The 26817-nt window shown below is 39.6% G+C and overlaps 1 protein-coding gene across 1 annotated transcript in view; it reads left to right on the top strand.

Moving 5' to 3' along the window:
* The window catches only part of LOC140236820 (tyrosine-protein kinase SYK-like), a 98149-nt gene that overhangs the window by 29218 nt on the left and 42114 nt on the right, over positions 1–26817 (top strand). Inside the window, exons 2-4 of the mRNA XM_072316757.1 lie at positions 3070–3427; positions 17284–17906; positions 24657–24823. Coding sequence (XP_072172858.1) covers positions 17295–17906; positions 24657–24823 — 779 coding nt within the window. The 5' untranslated portion in view covers positions 3070–3427; positions 17284–17294. The remainder of the gene's footprint in view (positions 1–3069; positions 3428–17283; positions 17907–24656; positions 24824–26817) is intronic.

Genomic DNA, 26817 nt, shown 5'->3' with positions numbered 1-26817 from the left:
GTACATTATATATCTATTGTTGTGTGAAAATATTTTGCTTCAGTTTGGTCTCATATTCAAGTAATGTGCAGTTATATGTTTTCAGGTTAGCATGCCTGTATACAGTGATGGGGCTATCGTTAACGGCCCGTTAATGATCGCCCCATCACTGTACAGGCATGCTAATGTAACCTGGAAACATTAAACTGCACATTAATTGAATATGAGACCATTCTGAAGCAAATAATTTTCACATAACAATAGAAAAAATACTCTTGAATGAATTCCACAAGGATTGGAACAATCATACCCCAGCATTCCCACTGATTCCCACTGATCAGTTACTAGCCATCCCCTTTAAATACATGGTGCTGCTTTTGTTGAGATGATAAAGAATAGAGCAAGAATAATTAGGACAATTTTAGCATCCAGTTGCATTTCATGTTATCATATTACATTTGTATCTTAAAATGACAGAGCATTGATTTATATTACTGTAAAAGTGGATATTTTCGCGTGACTAATTTTTCGCACTTGGCCTGGTCGGAAGAGTTTCGCGTGTTTTTAATTCCGCGGAATCAAGACATCACGCACAGGCACATATGGCAAGCAAAAATATTCGCGTGCTTTTATTTTCGCGCTTGTTTCTGGTTGCGCGAAATGCGCGAAAATTTGAACACCGCGAAAATTTCCACTTTTACAGTATCCATTATACAGTGTATATCCTCAATCGCCTGAAAGGGCTGTGAATAGAGCACTGGAGCATTCAGACATTTACATGCTTGGTTATTCCCCTGTTCCTGTCTTCATTGTCCTGGCTTGCTGCATTTTGTCTTTTGTCTTCTTTTTTTTTTGTACTCATTACTTCCTGTTTGACATTTTAAGGCAGTTTGTTGGGAAATGAATATAAATAGGATGAGGAGAAACAAGGCAGTGTTTTTGTTTGTCTGTTTGTTTGTTTGTTTTTGGCTGTGTAGAAGTCACAGCGTGGAATGTTGTGGAATGGCTTTTGTCTCTTTTAGAGTTTGGTTGTAGTTGCATTCTTCTGTATAAATGACCTAATTTTAGTGAATAAAAATGATAGCAAATGATATCACGTCTGGTTTATAAAAATGCAAATGAAAGCCTACATGTTTTTCCAAGTTTGCATTGAAAAAAAAAAAACCCACCTTTTCATATACTGGAAGAAAGGAAAACTCTTATTATATAGTAAGGATCAGTGAGAAGATTTTAATAAAGGACTGATCTTTTCGCAGGCGTTGTGTGTGTGTGTGTATGTGTGTGTGTGTTTGTGTGTGTGTGTGTATGTTAACCAAAAATGAAAAAAAAAAATGAAATGCAAGTGTTCCATGTTCATGTTGGTAGCCTTCTAAGGGTTTATTGGCTTCACTTTACGTTTTGACCAGTCCTCATTGATGACATGTCTGTTGGGCATCAAGTTTATTCCAAGATTTCAGAAAATTCCCTTGCTGTAGCTGAACTTGTATCTGTTTGAAATGCATTACCACCAAGACTTAAACATACTTGACCAGTAATAGGTATTTAAGTCGATCAGTTTTGTTCAATAGTCATTAATTTTTCTTATGTTGTTTTTTTTTTGGAAAATACAACCTGTATTTTACAATGGATTGTGGAGTTTGAAATACAGAGAATTTCTTAATTGAAGAGTCACAGTACATAGCTAGCCAGGGCCCCATTTCATAAAAAGTTTATATGAGAGCAACTTTTGCTGGAATGGCAATTGCCATAGTAATGACAAGAATCCAGCTTCCTGATTGGCTGTTGCTATTGGAAGTTGCCATTCCAGCAAGAGTTGCCATCCTAACATCTTTTATGAAATGGGGTCCAGATCTCCTCAACAGTAATTGCTTGCATATCAAGTTTGCCTTTGGAAGCGGTACAGGTGTTTCTGTGTGTACTCAGATTGCAAACAGTAGTCAGACTTCTGGGCTGGATGTTTTTGTGTCGCGGAAAGACAGCAGACAGCCGGCGTCTTTGGGGCTGGTGCATGGATGACCATCCTAGATCGCAGACCCCGCCATCTGGCATGGCTGCATGATATGGCAAGAGCCTATTAAAAAGCAAACGCGATGGGCTGACCGCCCAGTCAGTGTAGCCAGTGCGGGCCATCAGGATGCAATGACTGCATAATGTAGCTCAAAACTTGCTATTTCATTCATTCGCCCTGCCGCAACCTCCCCACCACCCCCTCCGAATAACAGGAAACAGCAAGGAGACAGTACAAGGAAGCAGAATGGAATTGTTGGGCATTAATTAATTCACTGCTTCCCTGTGTCGGAGAGGAGAGATAGAGAAATTCAGAGGATGGTAGACTTTGAATGAAATCCAGCGGGAACGGCCAACTGCGTCTCTGCCGGGTTTTTTTTTAGGGTTGGAGTCGGGAGTTGTTTGTTTACAGTGCATGGCAGGCGGAAAAGAGCGTGAATCCAATTGACTACGCCTTGCAGCAGCCAGGAAAATAAATAAGACAGGCAACGGGGCTGAGACGCTTGTCGATTTCAGATTTCAACGAGACGTGAAAGTATGGTGCCTCCCGACAAAATGAGAAAGATATTGTTTCAAGATTTTGCTGCATGCAATAGTAGTGAAGTGGAAGAAGAGAGGAATAGGATGAAAAAAAAAAAACCAAGAAAAAAGGAGAGGAGAATTGGTGCAGACGGTGATGATTTGGAAGCAGAAGAAAGCAGGCAGAAGGAAAAAATATTATAAGGAGTTTCCTTGACTTCAGGCTACACTGTCAAGTTCGGTCTCATCTTAAGAGTATATTCCAGTGATTAAATTTTGCTTGTTTATGATTAGAATATTTGATAAACTCCATTGCTGAGTAATACACTGCCATGCCAGAATTAGGAGAAGTCATTTGTTGAGTCTTCAACTTGTAATCAGAATGATGTTCTATTTTTCAGAAAAAGAGTTTTAGAAAATTTACCAGTTTCCTTTGCAAGATTTCTTTTTGACATCTTTGTCTCTTTCTCTGAGAGGACAGTAAGCCTCATTATGCCTAATTCCTCCTTGGTAACTTACCTATTTTATCAGGGTCTTGTTTCTCTTTTTCTTTATTCTCTCCAGGTTGTGATGCCCAAATCAGCGACTGGCTGAAGAGCTTGAAGTAAAGAGTTGGAATGACATAAGAAAAGGATCTGGACCCATCTGTGCGTTTTCTTTGAGTTTTTCTTTCTTTCCATCTCCACTCCCCCTACCGTTCTCTCTCTCTCACACACATTCCCTAACATCAAGTCCAGACCCCCATTGCACAGTGGCAGACTGTCAGTCCTAAATTGGCATCCTGTACTAAGACACCCAGTGAGAGGAGGATGCGGTTTCTACGGCAACAGTAGTGGTGCCGGGATAGCATCACTCTGAGAGCTGCATCATTATGCTCGCTGCGGACACTGAAGTGCGCAGGACCCAGTACTGGAATTTGAGTGTAAGTACTGCATGCAAAAAGGAAGGAAAATTGAGATCATCCCTCTTCTTACTGTACATGCTTGTATGATTACAAAAAAGTAAGCCATGGATATAGATTTGATCTTTTGAGAGGAAAATTTTTTGTAGTGGATAAGACTCGACTTTTACTCAAAGGTCCACGCGTTTGAATCCTATCATGTGCATACATCCCTGGATGAGATGTTTTATACACCATGTCATTCTCAACCCAGGTATATATACAAAGTGGGTAACTGACAATGTTAGGGTAAGTATTGTAAATGATAATATTGGCAGGAGCCTATGTAGAGCAGTGGCAACACTGAAGGGGCTACCCTCAAATTCCTATCCACAGAAATGTCAGATGTACACAAGAAAGTGATCTGACTCAAGTAGTGACAACTGCATTGCAAATTTTAATGGATTCATGGGTAAAGGATTTTTTTTTGTGTGTGTAAGTTATGTCGGGGGCAGCTCAGGTCTGCAGAAGCCAAATGATTTGTTCTCTTGGCAAAGGTTTGCTTCTGTAAAAGACACCAAGTTTTCTGTGTGCCCCGTAGCTCCATTCTGTGTGTTTTAGCGATTCCAGACCCGACTGAATTCTCTTTGTCACAATAAGGTTTGGAATCTAAACTACTAAATTTGTTCCATCTACAGTATGTAATGCCTATCTAAACCTTGAAGTGTCTGGAAGCAACTGTCAAGCTACAATGTATAGTCTATTTTAGCAGGCACCACGAAGCCTGCCCATGTCTGAAAGATCATATTCTACAAGTGAAGCCACCGTATGGTGCTCCCATGCTCTCTCTGACAGTGTGTTTCGACAGGCGAGCTGCAGAGAAGAGTCTGATGTGATAGACTACCATCAACTGACATCTGGTCAATTATTTATACACAAAAATAAAGCATTGATGGGTTTTCCATTGTATCAGGCAGAAGACACAAGGTGACATGTTGCTCAATGATTTCACGGTAAACAGGACATTCGTGATAAATATTACAGAACCATGTGCACAGTTGCACTTGAATAGTGTGTCATGGTTATATTCCTAGACACATTGTTGTTGTTTTTTTCCTCCAAAGAGAAATCTGTCAAGCAGGTTGCTGCAAACTTGTGCAATCTGTGGATTGATGTAAATTCCAGCTTATGTTGAAACATTTGGCTTTCACCATCCAAGGATACAGGCACAAACTTAAATGAGAGGGTGCGTTCGAGCACTCTAAAGCGAACTGAACCAAAGCGTATCGTACCGAACTGTGCCAGATTGGAAGCGTTTTCACTACTAAGCTCCTGAACACTGCACGGTATACTCTTTTATGACCGTGATAACTAGCACCATGCTAACACACAAACATATGAGTGGGACTGTGTAGACAGCAGCAATACTGTGAAGTCTCCTCCACCTAGGCCTACACAGTATATAAAGTGTCCTTTAAATCATGCTGAGAGGCTCAAAAACGTATTTGCGGGATCCATAACTTCATGCTGGGCAATTGCTTACCTGGTACTGAATGTTTTTATCCACCTCACTATATAGCTAGAATTTGATTTAACATCTCCATGCATAAAAATTGATGTAGGGCCTACTAGTACACAATGATTCATTTTGATGGACAGCCTGCGTAGAAGGCTACAAGCATATACCATAACACACATGCTCAAATTAATACTAGGACACATTGTACGGACAGCTGTACAAGGAGTATACATTTGTATGTACACATTTGCACAATTACACATACTACATATAATTACAATTTATTTATACAATGTAACATGATTCAACATGTACATGGAAAATCATGAAGATATTTCGCGGGGTTATGAATTCCCACTAGCCAAAAATAGCATGAAATCTGGGGGAAAAAATTATTGTACCACAAATGTTTCTGTGTTTTCAGTCCCCTTTTGCATGGCAAGGCCCACATTTAGGACATCCTTGTCCGTGGCAGAAATGGTTCCAGGGCAAATTCAGTACATACTGTACGAGCTGGAATTTTCGCGGTGGTTTTATTTTCGCGAATTTCGCGAATCGCCTTCGAACCGCGAAAATAACAACACGCGAAAATAACAACGCGCAATTAAGTAAGTTCAGTTAGACCCTCGTAACCGCGAAATTAACAACACGCGAAAATGTCCTCCAAGTAGCAATTCGCGAAAATATCTGTACACGAAAATTTCAGCTCGTACAGTACTTCATAGTTCTTCAAAGTAGCTCTTTGCACTGGATCTTTCTTCTACTGAGATCGTGGTCACACAGTAGAACAGCGTACAGTAGTACAGTAGTACAGCGTGCCGCTTGAGCACACTGTAATGGTGTAAGATCAAACTGTTGAACTATGGTTGAACAGCATGCATAGTTCAATGGATCACATACATGTTGTTAGAATTCTGAGCAAAAAAAAAAATGGTCTGCTGCCCTCTATCTTCAAACTTTGGCAGTGCAGTTGTCGGTACAGAGCTTACAAAAACTAGCAGCTGCTATTGAGAGTGGAAGCCCTCCTATAAACACAACACTATTGGCTTGTTCAGTACTTTACTCACAGCCAAAGTCTAGAGAATGAAAATACTATAAAATCATTATTTCTTTTTACATGCATAATATGTTATTAATTTTGAAATTTTTACTCTTAGGGTTCAACTGAGATGTTCAGGGAAAATTTAGGGAGCCAGAGGTCTAGCATTTATAATTATAAAATCAAGAGTCTCTGCATTTTAGTAGAAAGAGTTAAACATGTTCTGTGCATGTGTCATGTTTTTCTGTTGTTTTTGTCATATTCTGTCATTTTTTTTTCCATTCTTCCTCTATAGCTCAGTGCTTAGAGGGCATCTGCTATGATGTGCCAGTTGATGTTTTTTGTAAATGAGTGATACGTAATGCACGTGTGTACGTATGCTTATACACAATACTTGTATATACACATTATGTGCAGTACACTGTATGCATACGTGTACAAAGTACATGTATGTATCATAATGATTATCAACTGTTTGATATCTTGCAGGAAAGTTGCCATTTGATCATTTTTAATGGAGGCTGTTTCTCAGTGTTATTATTGCGGTTGATGTAAATATTTGTTCTCTAAATTCTACACGTTTGTAGGTGTGACATGACCAGTTCTGTCCAGTGTACTGAGGGGCTAATGATGTGTGAGGAATAAAACGCAAAATCTTGCTTTCTATTGGTTAGCACCCAGATATGAATTATCATTATCTGTGATAATCCAGTGAATAGAGCAGATTTTAATGGCCATGGATTATTGTCAGTCCTTTGTGAGGTCTCTGGATTAAGTGTAAGGCTAGCCAGTGGCAGTTATACCCCTATGCTACAGTCACACATGGCCGGGTCAGAAAACGGATTTGATCCGGGTGAAAATGAGCCAGATTAGTCCCGGAATGGAGGGTAATTTATGCTACAGTCACACATGGCCGGATTTTGAGCCGAGTCCATAAGGAATTAAAACTGTATCGACCCGGTTCGAGCCGTAGAGACCCGTATTGACCCGTAACGAACCGTATAAAAATCCGCTTTGAATCCTTAACTGAATCCTTTTCGACCCCTATCGACCTGTGTCAACCCGCTTCGACCTGTACCGACCCAGATGTAAACCTTGTCATCATCCATTGCATGAAGGCAATGCAGTATACGGCAAGGGTCCATACGGTTTTACGCTGCGGGTTGCAGGGGGTTGATGCGAGTCAATGCGGTTCAAACCGGGTCAATTCGGATATCAATATGGAATTGAAATCTGTGAGAAAATTTTGAACATGACCAAAAATTTTTCAGCGCCGTATCGTAGCCCCCGGAATCCATCAGGAATTGACACGGGTTACGATGCCGGTCAATGCGGGTCTCTACTGCTCGAACTGGGTCAATATGGTTTTAATTCCTTATGGACCCGGTTCAAAATCCGGCCTTGTGTGACTATATCCTCATTGCCAACCAATTGTACAAATCTGTAGATCTTTGGTGGGGACATAAAGATGTCATAGTTTGGTCTTGGAACATTTGAGGCTGTGATTTTTCACAAGTCTTCATAATCAAGTACACATGTTCTGTGTCCCAAGCCTTGTCAGCATCCTATCAGAGTGTGTCCTGGTATGGGTGGTATGAACAACGGCGTTTTTTGCCGTAGACCACTGTGATAACATCAGGGGGGCATTTCATGAAGGAACTTGTCGGATAAAATATCTGACAACTCAATTATATCCGACAAGTTTTGAGAAATTCTTTAGTCTGATTTCTCTGAACTTGTTGGATATAATTGACTTGTCGGACATTTTATCCGACAAGTTCCTTCATGAAATGCCCCCTAGGATCTATATATTTGCACACATTTTGCCAGGTCCAAATCGCGCATTGTCAGAAGCGGTGTCTTGTCTGAGCAACTGTTTATCAGCTGCTGATGCTAAACTGTGCGATAATGCCTGAAATCCCATCAAATTATTAATGTAAAATGTGCAGACTCCTTGCATATCTTGAGCACAGCACAAACTCTGAATCAAGATGCATTTGTAGACATGATTCAGTGCTACAGATTTTTAACGGTTCAATTGTTGAATGGTGAAATAATTTTCCCCAGAACGTCCACATGTTCAATCCTCTCCTCTTCAGCTTTGTGCTACAAGTACTAGTATGGCCCTACATTATACAAGTGTACCTCATGCAACATGTTCTGATGCTCTCAATGCCGTCAAAGATGTTATCATTATCCATCCTTTTATTTTCTGTGTCAGACAAAGTTTGTTGTAATATTCAAACTCTTAGAGGGACAGGTATGTTTTCTGATTTTTGTTTTCTTTTTCATAATTGGTCCATATCTGATGACTAATCATATTGAGAGGTTTTTTTTATTTGCTTGTTTCTTTGGTGTTTTTGTTGTTTCCTTTTTTTTTTATTGCCAATATGATTTTAAATTTTGTGTTTGGTATCAAACAATCATTCTGGGAAATAGGTTTCAGGTGTGAATCAGCCACTTTTCAAAGTGCCTGCATTTAGCGTCAGCCTGAGTGATGAGCTAAAAAAAATAATGAACGCGTGTGAGGTATACAGATGAAGTAGTTTTAGACTGATGAAAATCAATGACATCTCGGAGATCGATGTGCCTGGGTTAACCCAATTTCCCGTTTCATATAGCACTTCCTTGTCAAGAATTAGATCCGATGAGAAGTGTGGTCATTGACTGTGAGATTGTGCCGTTGTGTAAGCTGAATATTGTGTTTTTTCCCCAAACAGGTTCGTCTGGAAGTGAACATGTGACTCGAGCGAGGACATCTATGAATGCAGTCTATTTCATGTGAGAAATTTTCAGAGAGAAGATGTCATTTTAAATACATTGACCTAAAAAAAAGGGGGGGGGGGGGTGAGCAGGATGTGAAAAAAAAGCAAAATGACAAGGATTCGAAGGAGTGATACATGCTCATTTTAAACAATTTGTAATCCACTATAAATCTTGGAACGTGAACGAACATCAACATGTTAAGATGTTTAAGAATCATTGCCGTTATCAATATACAGGAAGTTCTTGAATGGAATGGGGGAAGAAATAACCAGACAAGAGATGTGCCTGGCATGTCAGGAACAGTCATCCATTTGGCCCATCAGGGCAAAAAGCAAAACTTTTGGCAAGAAACCAGAAGGACCCCCTGGAGGGCATTACGGCTCTAATTTAGAAATGTCTGACAAGTTGATGTACTACTTTTGTCCATGGAGCATCCAGATTTATCATTTGTCATGATAATGATTATATAGTTTAAAATATATTTTTTTACTTGTTGCATTTCGCAGTTGTCAGCTTTCAAAATTTGAACGGTATGTCTGCAGTTTGAAATAATGATCAGTTATAATCTTGACCAAGATGTATCAACAAGTCAGGCTCTTCTCTTTATGTGCCGCGGTGGAAATTCCCTGTGTACAACATTATTCTGAGAAACCAGCGTAGTCATGCTTTGGGAAAACATTCTGTTTTTCAAATCTATGTAACTTTTATTGACTTCAGTTAAGCTGGAAATATTGTGAGCCATGTTGTAAAGAAAATGCCCAGCTTTGCTTTGTTGTAAACTGTATGACAAGTCTATGACTGATTTTCTTTCAAATGACCAGTAGCTTCGTTACTGTAAAGGCATAACTTTTGCAAACAAACCAGTGACAGAAACTTAGAATTTATACGCAAATCCAATAGGAAACACCGCTTGATCACCCCATAAAATGCAAGCTATTGTATGTGCAAGAGGAACATAATCACGAGAAATACTTTCATTGTACTGTGGCATTTGGCGATTTATAGATCGGTTTGCGCGGATTTGTGCATTTGAGCAGAATATGCGAAGTTGGCACGCTGTCAACTGAGTCGGGCATGCGAACATGGCAAATAAAGAGTTAAATAGATCTGTGTGTTAACAGTAAAACTGACATTGGTAGATTGTTCATTCATTGTCAGTTAGAGTCTATCTTGTATTAGATCCCTTTTCTAAAAGCAAAATAGTTATTTAAAAAAATGTTGTACATGAAAACATAGTATTCCCTTTTCACCTCTAATGAATCATTGAGTTATTAGTGAAAGAGCCAAGGAATAAAATGAAGCATTTGATTCTGTGGTACAATATGAAAAGAATAAAAGAGACACTTGTACCAGTTGTAACAAGTTGTGAATCTAACTCTTTGCTTTTACCCTGTAGGATGGCTTTTGCCTAGTCCAACTCTTTATCAGAAATTATGCACATGGGAGTAGGTTAAATGAAGTTGGATGTGTCATCAACTAAGAACCAGAAGGGTCTTATCACATTTGTGAAATATCGCTTTTAACCCATTGAGGACGGACTGATTTTGCTACATCAGGCATATCCCATAGACCCCTGCCCAAGTACATGTGTATACTCGGGATTCATCCTCAACGGGTTAACTGATTTGAATACTGGCATTTGAATTGCCTATGACTGCATCTATTTCCATGGAAGGGTGAGAGAAAAGTAATAATTACAACTTTGTTGCTTTTTTGAATTTCTTGAATTGTACACACCATGGTCCCAGGAAAGATACTAAGTCTATTCAAACCCTCTGTTACGTTTGGGTAGCTCCCCCCTTTAAGTATCTGAAATCTATCCAAAAGTTGCAAATGTAACGTTTGAGTCAGGACTCATTAGAAATCTATTGTAGTTTGAAAACTTGTCCCAATGGAAAAAAACAAAACAAATATAAACAAACAAACAAAAATCATGAATGCAAGGATACTGGCTAGCCTCCCATTCCTAGATTTTTGTCTGGTCTTTGCAAATGCAACATGGCTGTCTAAACACTGCACTGCTTGAGTCGTGTCCTGGGGCACAAGACTAGATATCTGAGCAGATATCTGAGCAGCTGTGTGCTGCCTTGGCAGTCCCACAAGTGTGCGCTTGCGCCCCTCTGCCTTCGGGTGGAAGTAAGAAGCCCCTGCTTCCGCCGCCATAAATAAATCCAGGGGACCCGAAAATACCCGCCCGACGGAACGCGTCGGGCTTCATATTGCTCCGTGGCGGAAACGGTTATTGTCCGTTTTCCGCAGCAGCCGAGGATGAGTTCAATTTCCTGTTTGTTTGTCCCGACGGAGTGTCGAGAAATTTTGATCGTTTGCTCTCTCTCTCTGTCTCCATCTATCTTTGACCCTCTCTCCCGACACATCTCTGCCCATCTCTAAAAAACTTTCTGCGACCTGGTACTTGTCTGCGCGCACTCTGTCGTGCCAGCCGTCGTCAGATGGCGACAGAAATTACGGATCGCGGGGCTGTCAGATTTGCGTGCGCGGCTCGCCGGTGATGGGTCTGTTGCTACTGCTCTCGCAGCCCGCGACGTAGAGTTGGCCACTTATTTGCCTTCGTTGTTGGCACACGGGGGTTGGAAAGAAGTTTGTGCACCAGCAAGTTTATTTTTTTCCCCTCAGTGATCTAGCGTTGTATATTCTGTCCAGTGGGATATCAGTTGCAATGGAGATCCATAACAAGCTATGTAGTCTTCAGTTAGGTAAGCCCTTTCTCACGTTTCGTGTTTAAATGCTCTTCCGTATTTGTGGAGGATTAGATGACATCAAAGGATTTTTTGAGGTGCTTTTGACTGTCATTTTGGTTTTTTTCCATTAATACTGTTCATATTCTATTGATACCTGTCATAGTGTTGAGTGTTTTCAAAGTTGTTTTTTTTTTGTTTTGTAACTGTGTTTTTCCGGTGTGTTTGCTGATACTTTTTTTCTCTTTTTTTTTGTGTGTGTTTTTGGAGTGTGTGTGTGTTGGTGTGATCATAGTTTTGTTTGGTTGTGACAAGGTTTGAAAATTGATAACTGGCCTCTCGTGATGTCAAGGATCTTTAGATTTAAAGATCCTTTAAAAGATGATTTAAGTATACTTTTATAAAAAATCATTAAAGAATCATTACATGCAAACTCACTGTTAGGTAAGAAAAACAAATTATTGTGCTTTGTGTCAAGTCATTATTATTTATATTGATCCTGAGAGTTTCAAATCTCCATGTATCATAAATATTGTCATTTTGTTTTAAGATTGTGGCACTTCGAATACGAAAACACATCAGGCTCTTCTCAAATTATTTGTGCCATGCAGTCAGTGCGAAGTGTCTTGCTGTGTGTTATTACTGCGTTGTTATCAAAGTATAAAACTTCTGCCCCCTCCCGTGCCACAATGTCTACACTTCTGTGTTATTGCTGGTGATTTTTTTTTTCCTTTGGAATATTGCCATGCATAATCCACTCAAAACGTGTTTTTGTTGTAAAAGAACAGGCATTGGTCTCAGGAAAAGATATTCTTTCAGGTAAAAGAAAAAAAAGGGGGAAGAAAAGAAGAGAGAAAAAAAATGTTTTCACAATTCTATCCAGACTACAAACTATGTATTTCATAAGAGAGAGAGAAAGAAAAAAAAAGTGTTTTCATAATTCTTTCCAGACTATTTCATATATAAAGAGAGAGAGAAAGATATTATCATCATGCTATTCAGATTTTTGATATCCTGTTAAATGTTTCTTGGTAAATTCTTAGACTGACACTGTCTGGTTGGAAATGATACTTGAATGCATTGTCAAATTCTCCTGAAATTCCTTGGAAAAACTGCCACGAATTCTCTTTTCAGAAGCTAGCAGATTTCAGTTAGTTTATAGGCTCTGTCCAAGAAATAAGAATTGCTGTAATCTCAGCTTTATTGCATGCAACATGACTGGCAGTAGTTCTTTACTATGTATCTCTGTTCATTTATTGTCATATGATTAATTGCCAATAGATATGATATGCAAGGCTCGACACTAACAGTGGCCCGGAGGCCCGGGGCCACCAAAAATGAAAGTTGGGCTACCAAACTTCAAAAAAGGGCAAATTTGGTGGCCCGCCTCGGGCCGCCAAAATTTTTTGAAAAGTATGTCAATAAACTCGTAACTTTTTGCGCCGGAACCTTCAAAAGGACATAAAAGTAACTTTGTCTTTTGTGTTTTTGAGAAATAGAAATATGTTCTTCTAACTTCTTCAATAATCATTTGCATGTAATCTGATGTCATTTATTTATGTTTAGATGTTGCAACCCATGTGCCTGTCAATGAATATTTATACTTAGTCTTCACCATTAGCAGTTAAATTTGTTTAAAGGATGGATGAAAAGGACTGAATGAGTGCCTGAGAGTGAGTGCTGCAAGTTTGTTGTGGTTTATTTATGAGTAGATATGTCCAGCTTCCAATTCTTACTATGATAAAACTTAAATATTTGACTCCTTAAAAAAAGGAGGACTTTTAATGTTTGTTGTTTTGTTTTTTCGGGCCACCAAATTTTTCTCTCGGGCCACCAAAAAAAAAAAAGAAGTTAAATATTGTGGAGCCCTGTGATATGGTATGACTTAAACTTTATAAAATTTCAGTGCAAACATTTTGTTCATTTTAAAATAAAAAGTGAAATGCACATTTGTATAGTAGCCTTAAATACTTAAAAAAGAGACCCCAACAAAGCAATGCCCCCCCCCCCAAAAAAAAAAAAAAACAAAAAAACAGGAGATCTTAAAATTGACAATGTACAAATATTAAAGTGTGTGAAGGTTGTATTCCTGTGAGAGCATGGCTTACAATTCTGTAGACCTCATAAAGTGATGAATTTTCATTGATAGAAAATACAATGTAATAAACAAACAAACTTGTGGTAAGCCTTATCCAAGTAGGAATCCCACACATTAAAAGAAATCTGTAACACATCATTTGTATTTGTACATGCCACACACAGTTTGGGGTTATATCTTGATGGTCCAACTTATCTTTTTAAAACTAAGATTTACAATTTTATAACAAAATGTATGATTCTGGTCACCCCCTTCTCCCACCTAAAAAAAAAAGGGAAAATACATTTGAGGGTACTGTTCATTATGGACAAATAATCTGATCAGTATCTTAGGATTTTTGTGATATAAATAATCCTGATAATCAAAACTCAATTGCATGGTCAGTCATGGGAATTTCCTTGAGTAGGCTCATACTCATGCAAAGTACTTCAAACCACACCCTCCTGAAACCTATTCAGGCTTATCATAAATGGAAATTCCATTTTGATTGCAAAATCTTAAAGAAAAGGAACTTTAAATAGCCACCATAGATCGTTAATTATTAAAGCAGTACTCTATTCAAGAGCGACAACCTGTCTTTATAAGAAGTGTCAGTAATGCATGAATGAGGGCGCTCTTCCAAATTTTTCCTACATCTTTGTTTTGTCTTTACAGTCATGATCAAAAATTGTGCCCACAGGGGTGTCTCTCTTTGCAATATTTGAGAAGAGGGACTACAGCACAGCAGGTGTGTGCTTGACCCCATTCATGTTCCCAATCTATTTCATCCTGGTAGAGTCAAGGACCCCTTTCAGATTGGTTTAAACAACTGGCGTTTGAACTGGTTTAGAAATACATTTTATAAAAAAAAAAAAAAAAAATGAGTAGTTTTTCTTTTTATTAAGTGTAAAAGCACATTTTTGTTGTGTGTCTCCCCAGACACACTTCTTAAATCAGGTTGTGATGTGAGGCATTTTTCATTTGAGTGTAGTTCAGTTCTGGGCTTGCATTTACACACATTGACTGTGTATTTCCTTTTTTTATTCACTCTTTCATGTGAAGTGTATTGAGAGTTCCATGCTTGTGTGCCAGACTATGTTGTGACGTGCCTGTTGTATGGAAAGTCGCTTCCGCGAGGAGAAACATTTGTCTGCATTGGCACTCTGTAACTTTTTGTATACAGAGTACAACGCTAGTAAACTCATTCAGTAATGCCATTACGAATGGGGTCTTTTTTTAAGTGTGAAACTCCTTGGTGCTCCAAGGTTGCCATCCCCTTCCCATCACACTCTCTCCGTCACACCCCATCCTCTTGTTTTGATGTTCTCAGATAAAAGTGGAAGTGTCTCATTGTATGTCGCTGTGCCTGTGTATGTCTGTGTGTGTGTCTGTCTGTCTGTGTGTCTGATGTCTGTGTGGTTTCACCGTTTGTGTCGTGGAACTGCAGAAATATCCCGCAACGCCTTGACCAAAGGCTAAACGAAAGGCGGATGCTTCCCCTCCAGTGGGGATTGCGGCAATTAGGGTAATTGAGATAGACATCACTTGGGCTGGATGCGAGCCACTTTGCCGACACTGCTTGGGGGCAGCAGACTCGCTCACCCGGCTCGGGTTTTCGATGCGCGGCGCAAAGGTGGAATCGGGTGGCGATTCAAGTGTGTACCTAGAATGACTGTGCATTTCACTAGGATCGTCTCTGCCAATAATCACAGATGTTTCACTATGAAGCAAAAGTGCATTTAGATTTCAAGCTGTATTGCACAAATATTTCAACCTTCAGTTTTTGGTATATTTGAGTAGACAAATTTACTAAATAAAGGGATGATATAGTTTTTGTTAAGATGGGGCTTCAGGTGTCTGCCTTAAAGACAATGAAAAGCTTCTTATGAAATATGAAAGGGCATACACTTCTATCAAAAGAGGAATTTAAAGTTTGTTTGATGAAAATTGGTTTTAAAATGGCTGAGATATATCCAAAAAAAATGAGGTCCTTTGAAAAAGTGGTACCCACCTTTTATTAGGACCTCTTTGTTTTCTTATGTTTTTGGATATTACAGCCATTTCTCAACCCAGTTCATTCACTTAAACTTTGAATTCCTCTAGAATTATATGCTCTTTACCATTTCATATTAGTGGTTTCTAGTTATCTCGTAAAAAAGTTAAAATCTGAATTTCCCATCTCAACCAAAACTGTGCTACATTACCAGCATGTCATTTCAATGCCCAGTCGCCCCATAACACACACACATAACCCACAGCTTTATACTTCAGTACATGCTAGAGAATATACCATCAGCGGTACATTTGAAGTGTGAACGGGGCATTTTGAGAGGGATAGAATCAGCGCAAGATAGCATTAAATTCAATTACTGACCCAGTTAAAGCATATTGGGGGGGGGGGGGGGGATCAATGAGGTGAGCCAGTGGCAAAATCACCACTTTACCAATAAACTCTGTGTGTTGTGCTTTGGGATATGAGTATCTTGAGATTGCGGATAGAATATGAATTCGTGCTCAAATATGTGGCACGCATGTTTTATTGCAACTCCCAAAAGTGCACACACTATGGAGCATTCATGACTGTGTGACATGTGTACTAACTGGTATATGATTGAAAATCAAGTCATGCATAAATTTATGTTTGTCAGCTACAGATACAGTCCAAGGTTGCCTGGTCACACCTTTTCTGTGGCTATACAGTTTTATTTCATGTTCTTATGTTTGTTCAGGTATGTAGAATTATATGCAGGTATGGGTATAACGTGTCTTTACCTGTACTTTGTATATTAAATAAGTAGGGTACATACTGGTACATACACCGTATACAACATGTACAATGCACAAAATGTAACATGAAATGCATAGGCTATCTTTTTTATGTATTCATGCACAGTAAGTATTGTGAAGGTACAATGTAGGTACTGTACATGTGTGTGTGTGTGTATGCATACACACTTACTATATCTTTATTTTCTCTCTCTATGTTTCAGTATCAAATACATCAGTTGTAACTGTCTATATATATATATCTTTCTCAATGTGAATCAATGGATTCTTTGGTTTGTTTGTATTTTTTTCTTTTAATGGGCAAAATGTGAAGTAAGAATCATAATTTAAAAGCATAGAACTAGATGCATGAGTTAGAAAATATTTGTGTTAATTGTGAGGCAAATACAGGGCAATATAATGTACGTATGCAGTGATGAAATTTTGAGCAAAATGTCGTACAGGCATAGTAATGTCTCTGTACAGTATGTCCCCCCAAAAAATTACAATCAGATTTTTGCATTGATAACACCCAATATGATTAAATTGTCAAGATGCTACTTCAGAGTCTTAAAATATAACATCTTAGCTCTATTTTGCAGAAAACGCCATTCAATTTGGTTACGTGGTCACAGAGAAATGTGGATTGTGGTAAAGCATGTCATGAGTCTGATTCTTCCAAGTTTAGCACTTGGATGCTCTTGTAGACAATAGACAGAACTTGGAGGGAAGAGATTCCTGACATGCTCTACAAAATTCCCCATTTCTCTTTGACCACTGAAGCAAGTCGAATGGGGTTTTCTGTAAGATGTGGGCATTGAGTTATAGTTTCGTACCCTGAAGTTGTATTTAGATTGATTATCTATTTTTAAAGTTATCATTGCGGAGGGTCCCGTTGTAATTTTTTGGGGGGACATACGGTATGAATGCAGCCAGGCATGCTGAGCTACAACATAGCATTTGACAGTGTGTTCTCAAATGATTGCATGCTGGTTAATTAAATTGTGTGTTCCTCTATTTCATGCATGCCAACAGGTCCGCCTATTATGTCTCACACCCCCCTGATAAGTCCACCAGGTCATCATCATCACCAGCTCCATCATCCATCTCACCATCATCACTATCGGCAACCGTTTCCAGCAGCAAGCCAAGAGCAGCACCGCCAGCATCAGCAGCACCAGCAGCACCAGCAGCCGCCCCAGTCCCAGCAGTACCAGCACGCAAGGCAGCTGCACACGCACCTGACGCGCACCATGCCCCAGGATCCTCTCTCCCGGCGCTTCTACCATGGCCGCATCACGCGGGAGGAGGCCGAGGCCCGACTCCGCAGCGCCGGCTGCACCCAGGGCATGTTCCTCCTGCGCGAGTCACTCGGGCGCGAGGGCAACTACGCCCTCTCGCTCTGCTACGAGGACGACGTCTACCACTATTCCATCGAGCGACAGTACGACGGCACGGTGGCCATCAAGGATGGTAAGAATTTCGCGGGCCCCATCGAGCTCGTGGAGAACCACATGCATAATGAGGACGGGCTCCTCTGGCGTCTCGTCATCCCCTGCAACTTGCCTCGTGGCATGACGGCGCGTGCCTTCAACGACATGAATCATGAGCAGATGGAGGGAGCCCTCTTTGAAATTGCCAAGAGAGAAGGCATGAGTGTAAGTAGTCATCCTAAATAAAGATGTATGATAAAGAGGTTCTTTGTTTAGATTCAAATGTAATCATGAAGTCATGCTTGTTACGGCTCTTTTTGTGTCATATTCTCATCTACAAAAAAAAAAATACCTTAATGTGTTTTTGTCAGACTTTTTTGACATCAGTGCAGGTGGTATACTTATTTTAGATTTTGACCTGAGATGGATTCTGAAGTGAATAACATTTCTGATAGGAACAATACTAAGGTTGAGTTGTATGTCAGTAAAGGACATTTTTTTTTTGGGGGGGGGGGGAGGGGGGTTTAAGTATCATGTTTCATGATCATTGTAGGCCTCACACCATGTGTGAACCAAAATCTTGATTTGCATGGGTTAAAGATTTGAATCAAGAATTGTGTCATAAGTTTTGACTGTAATGTGATGCAGATGATCTGCACAAACACTTCACAGCTGGAATTGCAGTCTATTTCAGGGTCAAGATAACAGAGAGGTAGGGATGTTGGGGTGAGTTAGTGAGCGCCAAAGATTTCCATAGAGAGTGCTGTTGAAGCATTCTGAAATTTAATGAGATTAGCTGGCAATAACAGAGTAATCACTCTCAAACAGTTTTAGTGGCGGTTAGTTGTACAAATTCCTCCCAATTAACGCGGCAATTAGCTCATTAGGGAGCGTTCGGAAACATACCGAAAGACAGGAAGTGGTCTCCAGAAAATTAATCCCTACTGCCCTATTAATAGAGTAGGATCATGGTAGTGGGTTGAGAAGACATGGATTCCAGAACATTTATCCGTCCCCCAAGTACGAAGCTTGCCCCGGTTATGATCGGTGAAGGTCAGTGCCTTAACTGTCTATTAATATTTATTAAGTGTGGTGAAGTTGACCCATTTTGCCAGTACAACAGGAGACTAGTGACTAGTGTGTGCTGGGATGTGTGAAGATAGTGTTGTCAATAGCTGAAAGGGTCTTCAGATGGTTTTAAGAGGCAGATCAAAGAAAAGGTTAGGTACCTAGGGATGACCATTCTTCAAGTGTGGCATATTGCTTTCATTATGGCTTTTATTCTTTAACAACGCTGTGACATAAACCAATATTTAGATTGCTGTTTTGTTGCTTGTTGTATAGCCGGCTCCTAGATGTCGATTATGTACCAGGCTGCTAGTCTCACAAATACATGTAACACAAAACAACACAAAAATCTCTGTCATCGGCTACCCAAGAAGGAAAGCAGGTGTTTGGATAGAAATTCTGTTGTCCTGTCCTCCTTTCATTGCACATAATAATATTACCACTGAAACAAAAAATAAAGAATGAATGCAAATATACAAATGTACATGTACATGAGTGTAGATATCTACGGTATATCACACTTAAAGTTCAAAATACCCAAGTTTGGATTCATCACAGACTATTACATCAGTCACATCAACATTACATTTAATTTGGAAGCAACATCAACACATTCAAGTATTGATATCTTGCATCAAAAATCTTGGCAGTATCGCAGCAGTGTATCTAACATAATAGACGCTTGAATGTGGACAGGTTGATTTGTATAATTCTAATTCTTAAGTAAGTCTGCAGAATATGCCATCTAAGTTTTGTCTTCAGATATTTACCTATTCATACACTTGTCTTTGGGAATTGACATTTAATAACTATGTGAATTTGTGTCTATAGCCAAAAACATTTTGAAACTGAGACAGTTTGTGATTCAAGTAACACATTTAAAGTTCAAATAATTGAGATAAAAAATAACAATGACTGTGGAATATCAAAGTGTATAAAAACATCAAAATCTTTTATCTGGACCATTGCAATTGTATGATTTTTAATACTGACATATGCAGAATATTTCATATATTAAAGTTGGTCTTTTGCGAATTCACAGTATATACAATGGAACAGACCTATTTTGAAAGTGAGGCAGGTTAAGGAACGATACTAGATTGAAAAAAAGAATTCTAGTCAGCTGCGTTTCAGTAGACAACAAATGCCATAATGCAGTGTGAATCACTGGTTAAAAGCGGATGCTGTTGTGTCTTGTTTCATTCATTTATTTGTTTGGTCTGATTTCTCACTTGAAGGGGGGAAAGCTTTGACAATAGAACAATACATATGACCTCAGGCCTGTTAAAAGAATTAAACTAGCCTTTACATCAAGGGGTGTTGATTAATCTAAATCTCAGTGGTACAGCACAGACAGAATTGTAAATGGGTCATGAAAGGTTTGATTTATCTTTATGATTCAATGGAAGTATAAAGCAAGGGGAACAAGGGGGAGATTGGGCTACATCAGTCGTCCCTGTGGCCCCCACATATTATGACTTTGTCAGTCCTATTAAGCCTAAAATGGCCCGAAAGTTCACAAACAAGTGGCATTCCAACTTTAGCATCCAATGACTATCACATGGTATGCATGTGTGTGTGTGTGTGTGTGAGGTGGGGGAGGGGTGAGGGGGTGGGGATTGCTTGGTTGTCTAGGGGTATAGCATGTTGGAAGGGGTGACAGTGTGGGAGTTACACGCGCACACCGGCCCGTGCAAGTAACAAGGCCTTCAGGTTTGTTCGACATTGTGTCGCCTGCATTAGACATTCGATATGTGTCATAACAATGCTGTGGTGTGATGTGACGTAATTACATCATTTTTTGAGCCAGAGTTGAGTGGTTGGCAAGGCTGCTGTGAGGCTGGTTGATAGAAAGGAGCGATGCTGCACCTCATTTGCATAGATGCTGATGGCATCTGCGAGAGAAATGGGCTCCTGGGATTTTAGTCATCACGCTGCAATGATGGCTTGTCAAGCCAATCATTCAACTACATTTTTTTAAGCCGTGTTGCAACTCACAGGGTAGGAGATGTGAAGTGGTCTTTTCCTCTCAAGGTAGTTCCGGCTCGTCTTTTGGTTATACTGTAAACAAGATGTGTCAAAGAAACGGTAATTATGTATCTTATTTCAGTTGAAATCCACATGACCATATAAAATAAGTGTCAAATATCAAGGAACTCCTGCAATACATGCTTTCAGAAAAGACAACAAGGATAAGAGAAGAGACTGGTTTCACTTTCTACTCCAGGGGGAGGGGAGGGGGAGGAAAGGGGGAGGGGAGGGGGAGGGGAGGGGAGGGGAGGGGAGGGGAGGGGAGGGGAGGGGAGGGGAGGGAGGAGAAGGGGCGGGGAGGAATGGTTGTTTTTGTTAGAAGAAACTAGTGTCTTTCTGTCCTTTTGAAACCTATTTTCTTGTATATTTTTCTGACACTTATTTCCTCTTGTGAAATCGTGAGATATTTTGAAAACCAGTAAATGTATTATTTATTATAATCATGAGCAGGATGCTGCATTAATAGACATCTGATCTTAGGCTTCCCCCCCCCCCCTTTTGTTTTCTTTTAGTTTTGTTTCATACATGTAGTTGACCAGGGTGTTTACACTTCAGCATTCAATCAGTTGTGTTGATAGTGAGACCGGTCCGGTCAGTGTGAGACCGGGCAGTAAGAGTGGTCATTTTAGCGGAAAACACACAAGGGTCTTTTCCTGTACTCTCAAAAGCCCTCTTTGATACTTTTTCAAAAAAACACATCTGGTGAATTCAAATAGATTAACTGAATGGTAGAACTTGCACATGCTTTTAAGTATGCACGATGGTTAACATTTTCTTTGCCACAACTTTTCTCTAAAATGACCACAGTAGTTGATCGTTTACAGTTTCCTCTTTTTTTGGTAATTGATAACAGATTGAATGTTATAAAATGACTCAGACATGCCCATGAAGAATTAAAAAAAAAAACAGAACAAAAAGTAAAAAAACAAGAATCAGTGGTTTGTTGGGGCCTATTTGAGTCATAATGCAGGGTTCTAATCACTGGCTCACTTGGTAAGGGGTGTGTGTCTGTAGAGACCAGCGGCCTCCAAGCTGTCTGAGCCTTGTTGAACTTTCATGGACAGTGATAACAATTTTGCTTGAGGTTGGAAATGTAGCCTCTCTGACAGATTAACCAAAATTTGGTGTGTTCATGTAGCTGTTGGATTGGTTTGTTAGAGATTAAAATATTGCAGGGTAATTCTTATTTAGACACTTGTAATATGACTACAATTATCATCTTTTTGTATGTATGGGGTTGGGGTTGGGAAACTTTTAAGTTGACTAGCTGATATCATTGCATGTTTAATGCAAACTAACTTTGCATCGTAAGATCACAATTTTGAATTTTTGCTGAGTGTGTCTTTGATCTCAATGAGCTTTTGTAATCATGTCACCTATGTTGTACATGGACCTATAATTGCTTTAGAATTGGACCTCCCTCAACATATAGGTTAAAAGCATCAGATTGTCTGCTGTGTCTTATTTTTCTGAGTGTCTGTTTCATATCTTCTTTACTGCTTCTTTAGAAGATCAGAGATTAGAATTCTATCCTTGGCTAACTTTGTAGTGCTTAACAGAGACAAAGGAAAAAGGCATTTCATACATTCAGAAAGGAAAAGAAGAAAGGAGAAAATAAAATAGACTGACAAATGTTCTTGTCACATTTCAAAAAACAAACAAACAAATAAACAAAAACAAACAAGACCTCAAGTGAAACATTGGGCTAAGAATGAAGTAATACAGATGTAATAAGTTCAAACAATGCAAAACCTAGACTCGCCAGTGATATCACAGTGTTATTAGGCGTTCCTTGATGAATAGGACTGTCTTCATTTTAGGCAAGGAACTCTCGATTGAATGGAAAGTGCGACCTCCTTGATTGGAATGCAACCAATGAGGGCGCCCTTCCTCTTGGGGTGTAAACAGGGTGGAGAGGGCTTGTTTTGATGAATGAAGGAAATGGGATACTTTAGAGAATTACTCCATGGGAAGTATTGAAGACGTTAAGGAGAAAACACTCGGAAGATTGTCCACTTTTTTTTTTCTTTTTTGAAAAGTCACCTCTTTTGGCATGGCCATCTCCCGATGCATGCTGAATAATTGTTGCGGTGCCAAAAACTTTATGCCGCTGGCCCCCGATACAATTAAGTCCTTCTGCTGCGATTCTGGATGCCAACAAACGAAATGAATTGTTATTGCCGGGGGAAATAACTTGTGTTAGGCATGAATAAAAATGGCAGTGTTCAGTCAATTCACATTTCTTGGTCTAGCAGTTGATGTGTGAAGGGGGAAGAAAAAAAATTCTGGGCTTTATGAAAAACCAGATGGGGGTAGAAAGGGAGGGGGAGCACATGGGGAAAGGGGGTAGGAAGGTACATCTTGAGAATAAAATGTTTTGAATGACTGTGGGGGCTTGTGGTTGAATGTGTTTCACATTATTCTTTGAAAAGTGCAAGATGTGGTTAGCAGCAAGTCCTCAGGTCCTGTAGTGCCTGCTGTATCATTAGGATATTCTCAGTTTTCAGATTTAGGATGATAAAGCAAGTTTTGATATGTTACTGCCTATATCATGTTATACGTGTACACGTATGTGTCTGGAAAGAAAGGTTTGTGAAGATGTGTAGGAGCATGGTGCAATGTCACCTGTGGAATGATGTGAATGAAAGGAGTTCTTTTCCCCTTCATTTCATAACTTGATGAAGATTGTTGATAATAAGAGTAGATAATGAACATATAAGTAAACAATAATTACAGTCAAACCTGTCTTAGCGACCATCTGTCTATAGCAGCCACCTGCCATATATATATATATAAGACCACTAAAGACAATTTCCTCTGAGAGAAAAAGCATATTAAAAAGACTCTGTCCATAGCAGCCACCTTTTTATAAAGGCCACTTTTTTTCATCTTCCTTGGGTGGCCACCATAAATAGGTTTGACTGTATAAAACTGCAAATTGCAAAAACCACACAAAACTGCAAAAATTGCTGCTGACAGCAGTGAAATGGCTCAATAAGCATAAAAGCCTCAAGTGGATTTTATATTAACATTTTGCTTGTATTATTATGGATGTATTTTCATGCATGTTCATAGTATGTATTAAAAATGACTCAAAACTACACCGCAGAGCATGTTTTATTATGACTGATATGGCAGCAAGTATGGTTAGACTAAGGTTTATTGATTTGCAGTGAAGAATCAATCGTATCAGATGTTAATGTCTCAGTGAACAAGTGTGTAATTACTCAATGCCAATTAACCCCTATACAACCAGGGACTTAGGACAGTGTGTACAATGCTATGGGTTTTCTAGGTGCCAATTGGCACTCAAAGCACATAAAGGGTTGAAAGCATAATTCACTATTTGCAGAAGAAACAAAAACCCAGCATTAGTGCTTCAAAATAGTTCTAAAATGTGGGATGAGGATAGAAACAACCAATGTAAAAATTTGAACCAGTATAATCAATGTTAAATATTGTTAAATATACAAAATGTGATCAATAGTTATTATAAAAATGTTTCCAGACTAAACCATCAACAGTTCTGGTTTAATGAGAAAAATAGTGATATCTCCTTATATTTTAGGCTTTATTGCAAAATTTTTCCATGGTAGGATGTTTTGTGATGCAACTGACATACACATACAGTATGTATCAAAAGTGATATCTTGAACATTGTCTAAATCACTGCTCCCAAAGGTAAACAGGACCTTTCAAGCCAACCCAACTATTAAACAGGTGCAGGTCAGTACATGGGCATATTGTTATTAATAATAAATTGCAATGGAGTCAAGAGAGAACAACATGGAAATTCTGCAGCTAGGTGCTTCATGTCACTGATGTTTCATCTTCTGTCCTGTTCCGTTCTGTTCCGCCGTGCCATCCCACCGACAGCGTGATGTCATCGAGAGGGTCTTCCAGTCCTCCTCCCAGCGCCCCCAGCTGGAGAGGGCACTGAAGAAGCTGATGCACCAGGACAAGCTCTGGTTCCACAACAAGCTGACGAGGGAGGAGGCGGAGCACCGCATCATGGCGTCCGGCCTACAGCAGGGCAAGTTCCTGTGAGTATAATGAGTACAGTATATAGATACCGACATATATGTACAGATGTCAGCTATAGATATATATATATATATATACATATAGGTAGATAGATAGGGAGGCATTATGCTCATAATTAGTATATTAGGGAGACACTTGATCTTAAAGAAAAAAATTGGCCCAAATTCATGAAGGTGGTACAATCTTTGTGTATGGTTTAAACCATGGACAAACGTATGGGGCGCCAAGTGTTGCATGGCCTATTTTGTTACGAAATCAGTCATTTTAGCGTTACAAAATGTTAGCATTTCGTTGACAAAATGACTGATTTCGTAACGAAACAGACCATGCGACACTTGGCGCCCCATACAAAACTACGGTCTTTGTCCCTGGTTTAAACCATGGACAAAGATTGTACCACCTTCGTGAATTCGGGCCTTTGTGTCTCAATGTGTCTCAAACTGACTTCTTGACATGTGCAAAATTGTACATGTATGTGTTGGATGTGTGTTCACAATTATAACTGATGTGTTTAAATCATTAATATATTTTTTTTTCATTAATATAAGTTGCAGTAGTTGTCTCCCAATTGTATTTTTTTCTGTATTTGAGTGTACGAGATGTATCTAATGGTGTTTGTATTTCTAGTGCAAAGTAACCCCCAAAATGATCTTGATATGCATCAAAACTGTGCTACAGAGCAGCATTACGTGCATCAACCTGCCAATGTGTCAATCAAAGCTCACAGATGCACTCCCAGCCTGCGCATGCTGATAATTTTGTATCAAACCCTCACCATTGCCATGGTAATGCACTACTACTCACTCCAGTTTAGGCCTTGGGGGTCTATTTAGGTAGCATCCAAACAATTGTTGCCGTTGACACTATGCTCCCCCCCCCCCCCCCACCTTGCTCGTAAACAGGGAACAACATACAGGACTCAAGGTCACACTATTACCTTATGTTGCACGCGGAGGCTAAATATGGCTCACTTCATTCTCAAGTGGCGTCAGATTTTGCGAAAGTTTGCTGCGCATGTGCCGGTTGCGCATGTGCCGGCAAGGCCAGACTACTTGTGCTTGATATTTCTTTAAGAAAACCTCTCTGCTAAGCAAGTGCTTGTCCCCCAAAATAAACTTCCGATAGGAATGATGATGCAGCACCATTTACTATGAGCCATCGCACTTGGTGAGTAAATCATGGTAGAACCAGACAGGTATATTCTTAAACAATTGTTGAGACCTATCCCAGTTGATAAACATGAGTAGAGCTGTGTAAGAATAGATCGGACATGAACGTTCAGTAGGTAACATCTTATTCCCTTCTTGAGTGAATGAATGAACTGCAAGTGAGCATTTCAAACAGTTGGCTGGCGAATGCATTCTGTTGCTGCGGAGCGTCTGCCGTGAAGGCTCTTGCAACAAATGCAGATCGCATTCTTTCGGAGGCCAACGTGTTTTCGTTGCCAAAAGACAACAAGTTTTCCAGAGGTCTCTTTTTTTTTACCAGGAAGAAAACCAGCTCAACTATTAGGGGGTGCTCAAAAATATCAATGGCTTTCCTAACGAGAAGCAAAATGTTGCATGTTGTCTCCTTCTCTGTGGCAACCAGTGCAGCTGTTTCTTAAGGCGTGCTAAAATCTGGAGGTCACCGTGCCATTCAGGATGCAGCATTTTGAGCTCTTGAACAAACTTGATGGGCTAAGTTGAAGGTGTATCATGTCTTAATATACGGCATTGCCAAAAAATGCAAGTGATGTTAAACATTTCCTTAAACTGTATGGGACTTTCCATGAAAGCATTGACATAGTTGCTAACTGTATATTAAGACAAATGAAACCATGAAATGATTTAATAAAAGATTTTTGTTTTCACTGGCAAAGGAAGGCCTTCATTTCTTGGAATAATATCCCCCCCCCCCCAATGAACACCACCAACTTCTTGGAGTTAAAGCATGGGCCCCTTTCTGTTCCCTCTGGTACACTTTGTAGTTGAGAAATTGGGCTAACCTCACC

This window comes from Diadema setosum, chromosome 13, assembly GCF_964275005.1.
Source record: "Diadema setosum chromosome 13, eeDiaSeto1, whole genome shotgun sequence".
NCBI lineage: Eukaryota > Metazoa > Echinodermata > Echinoidea > Diadematoida > Diadematidae > Diadema > Diadema setosum.
The sequence above is the reverse complement of the archived record's forward strand: the minus strand, read 5'-3'. Positions and strand labels throughout refer to the sequence as shown.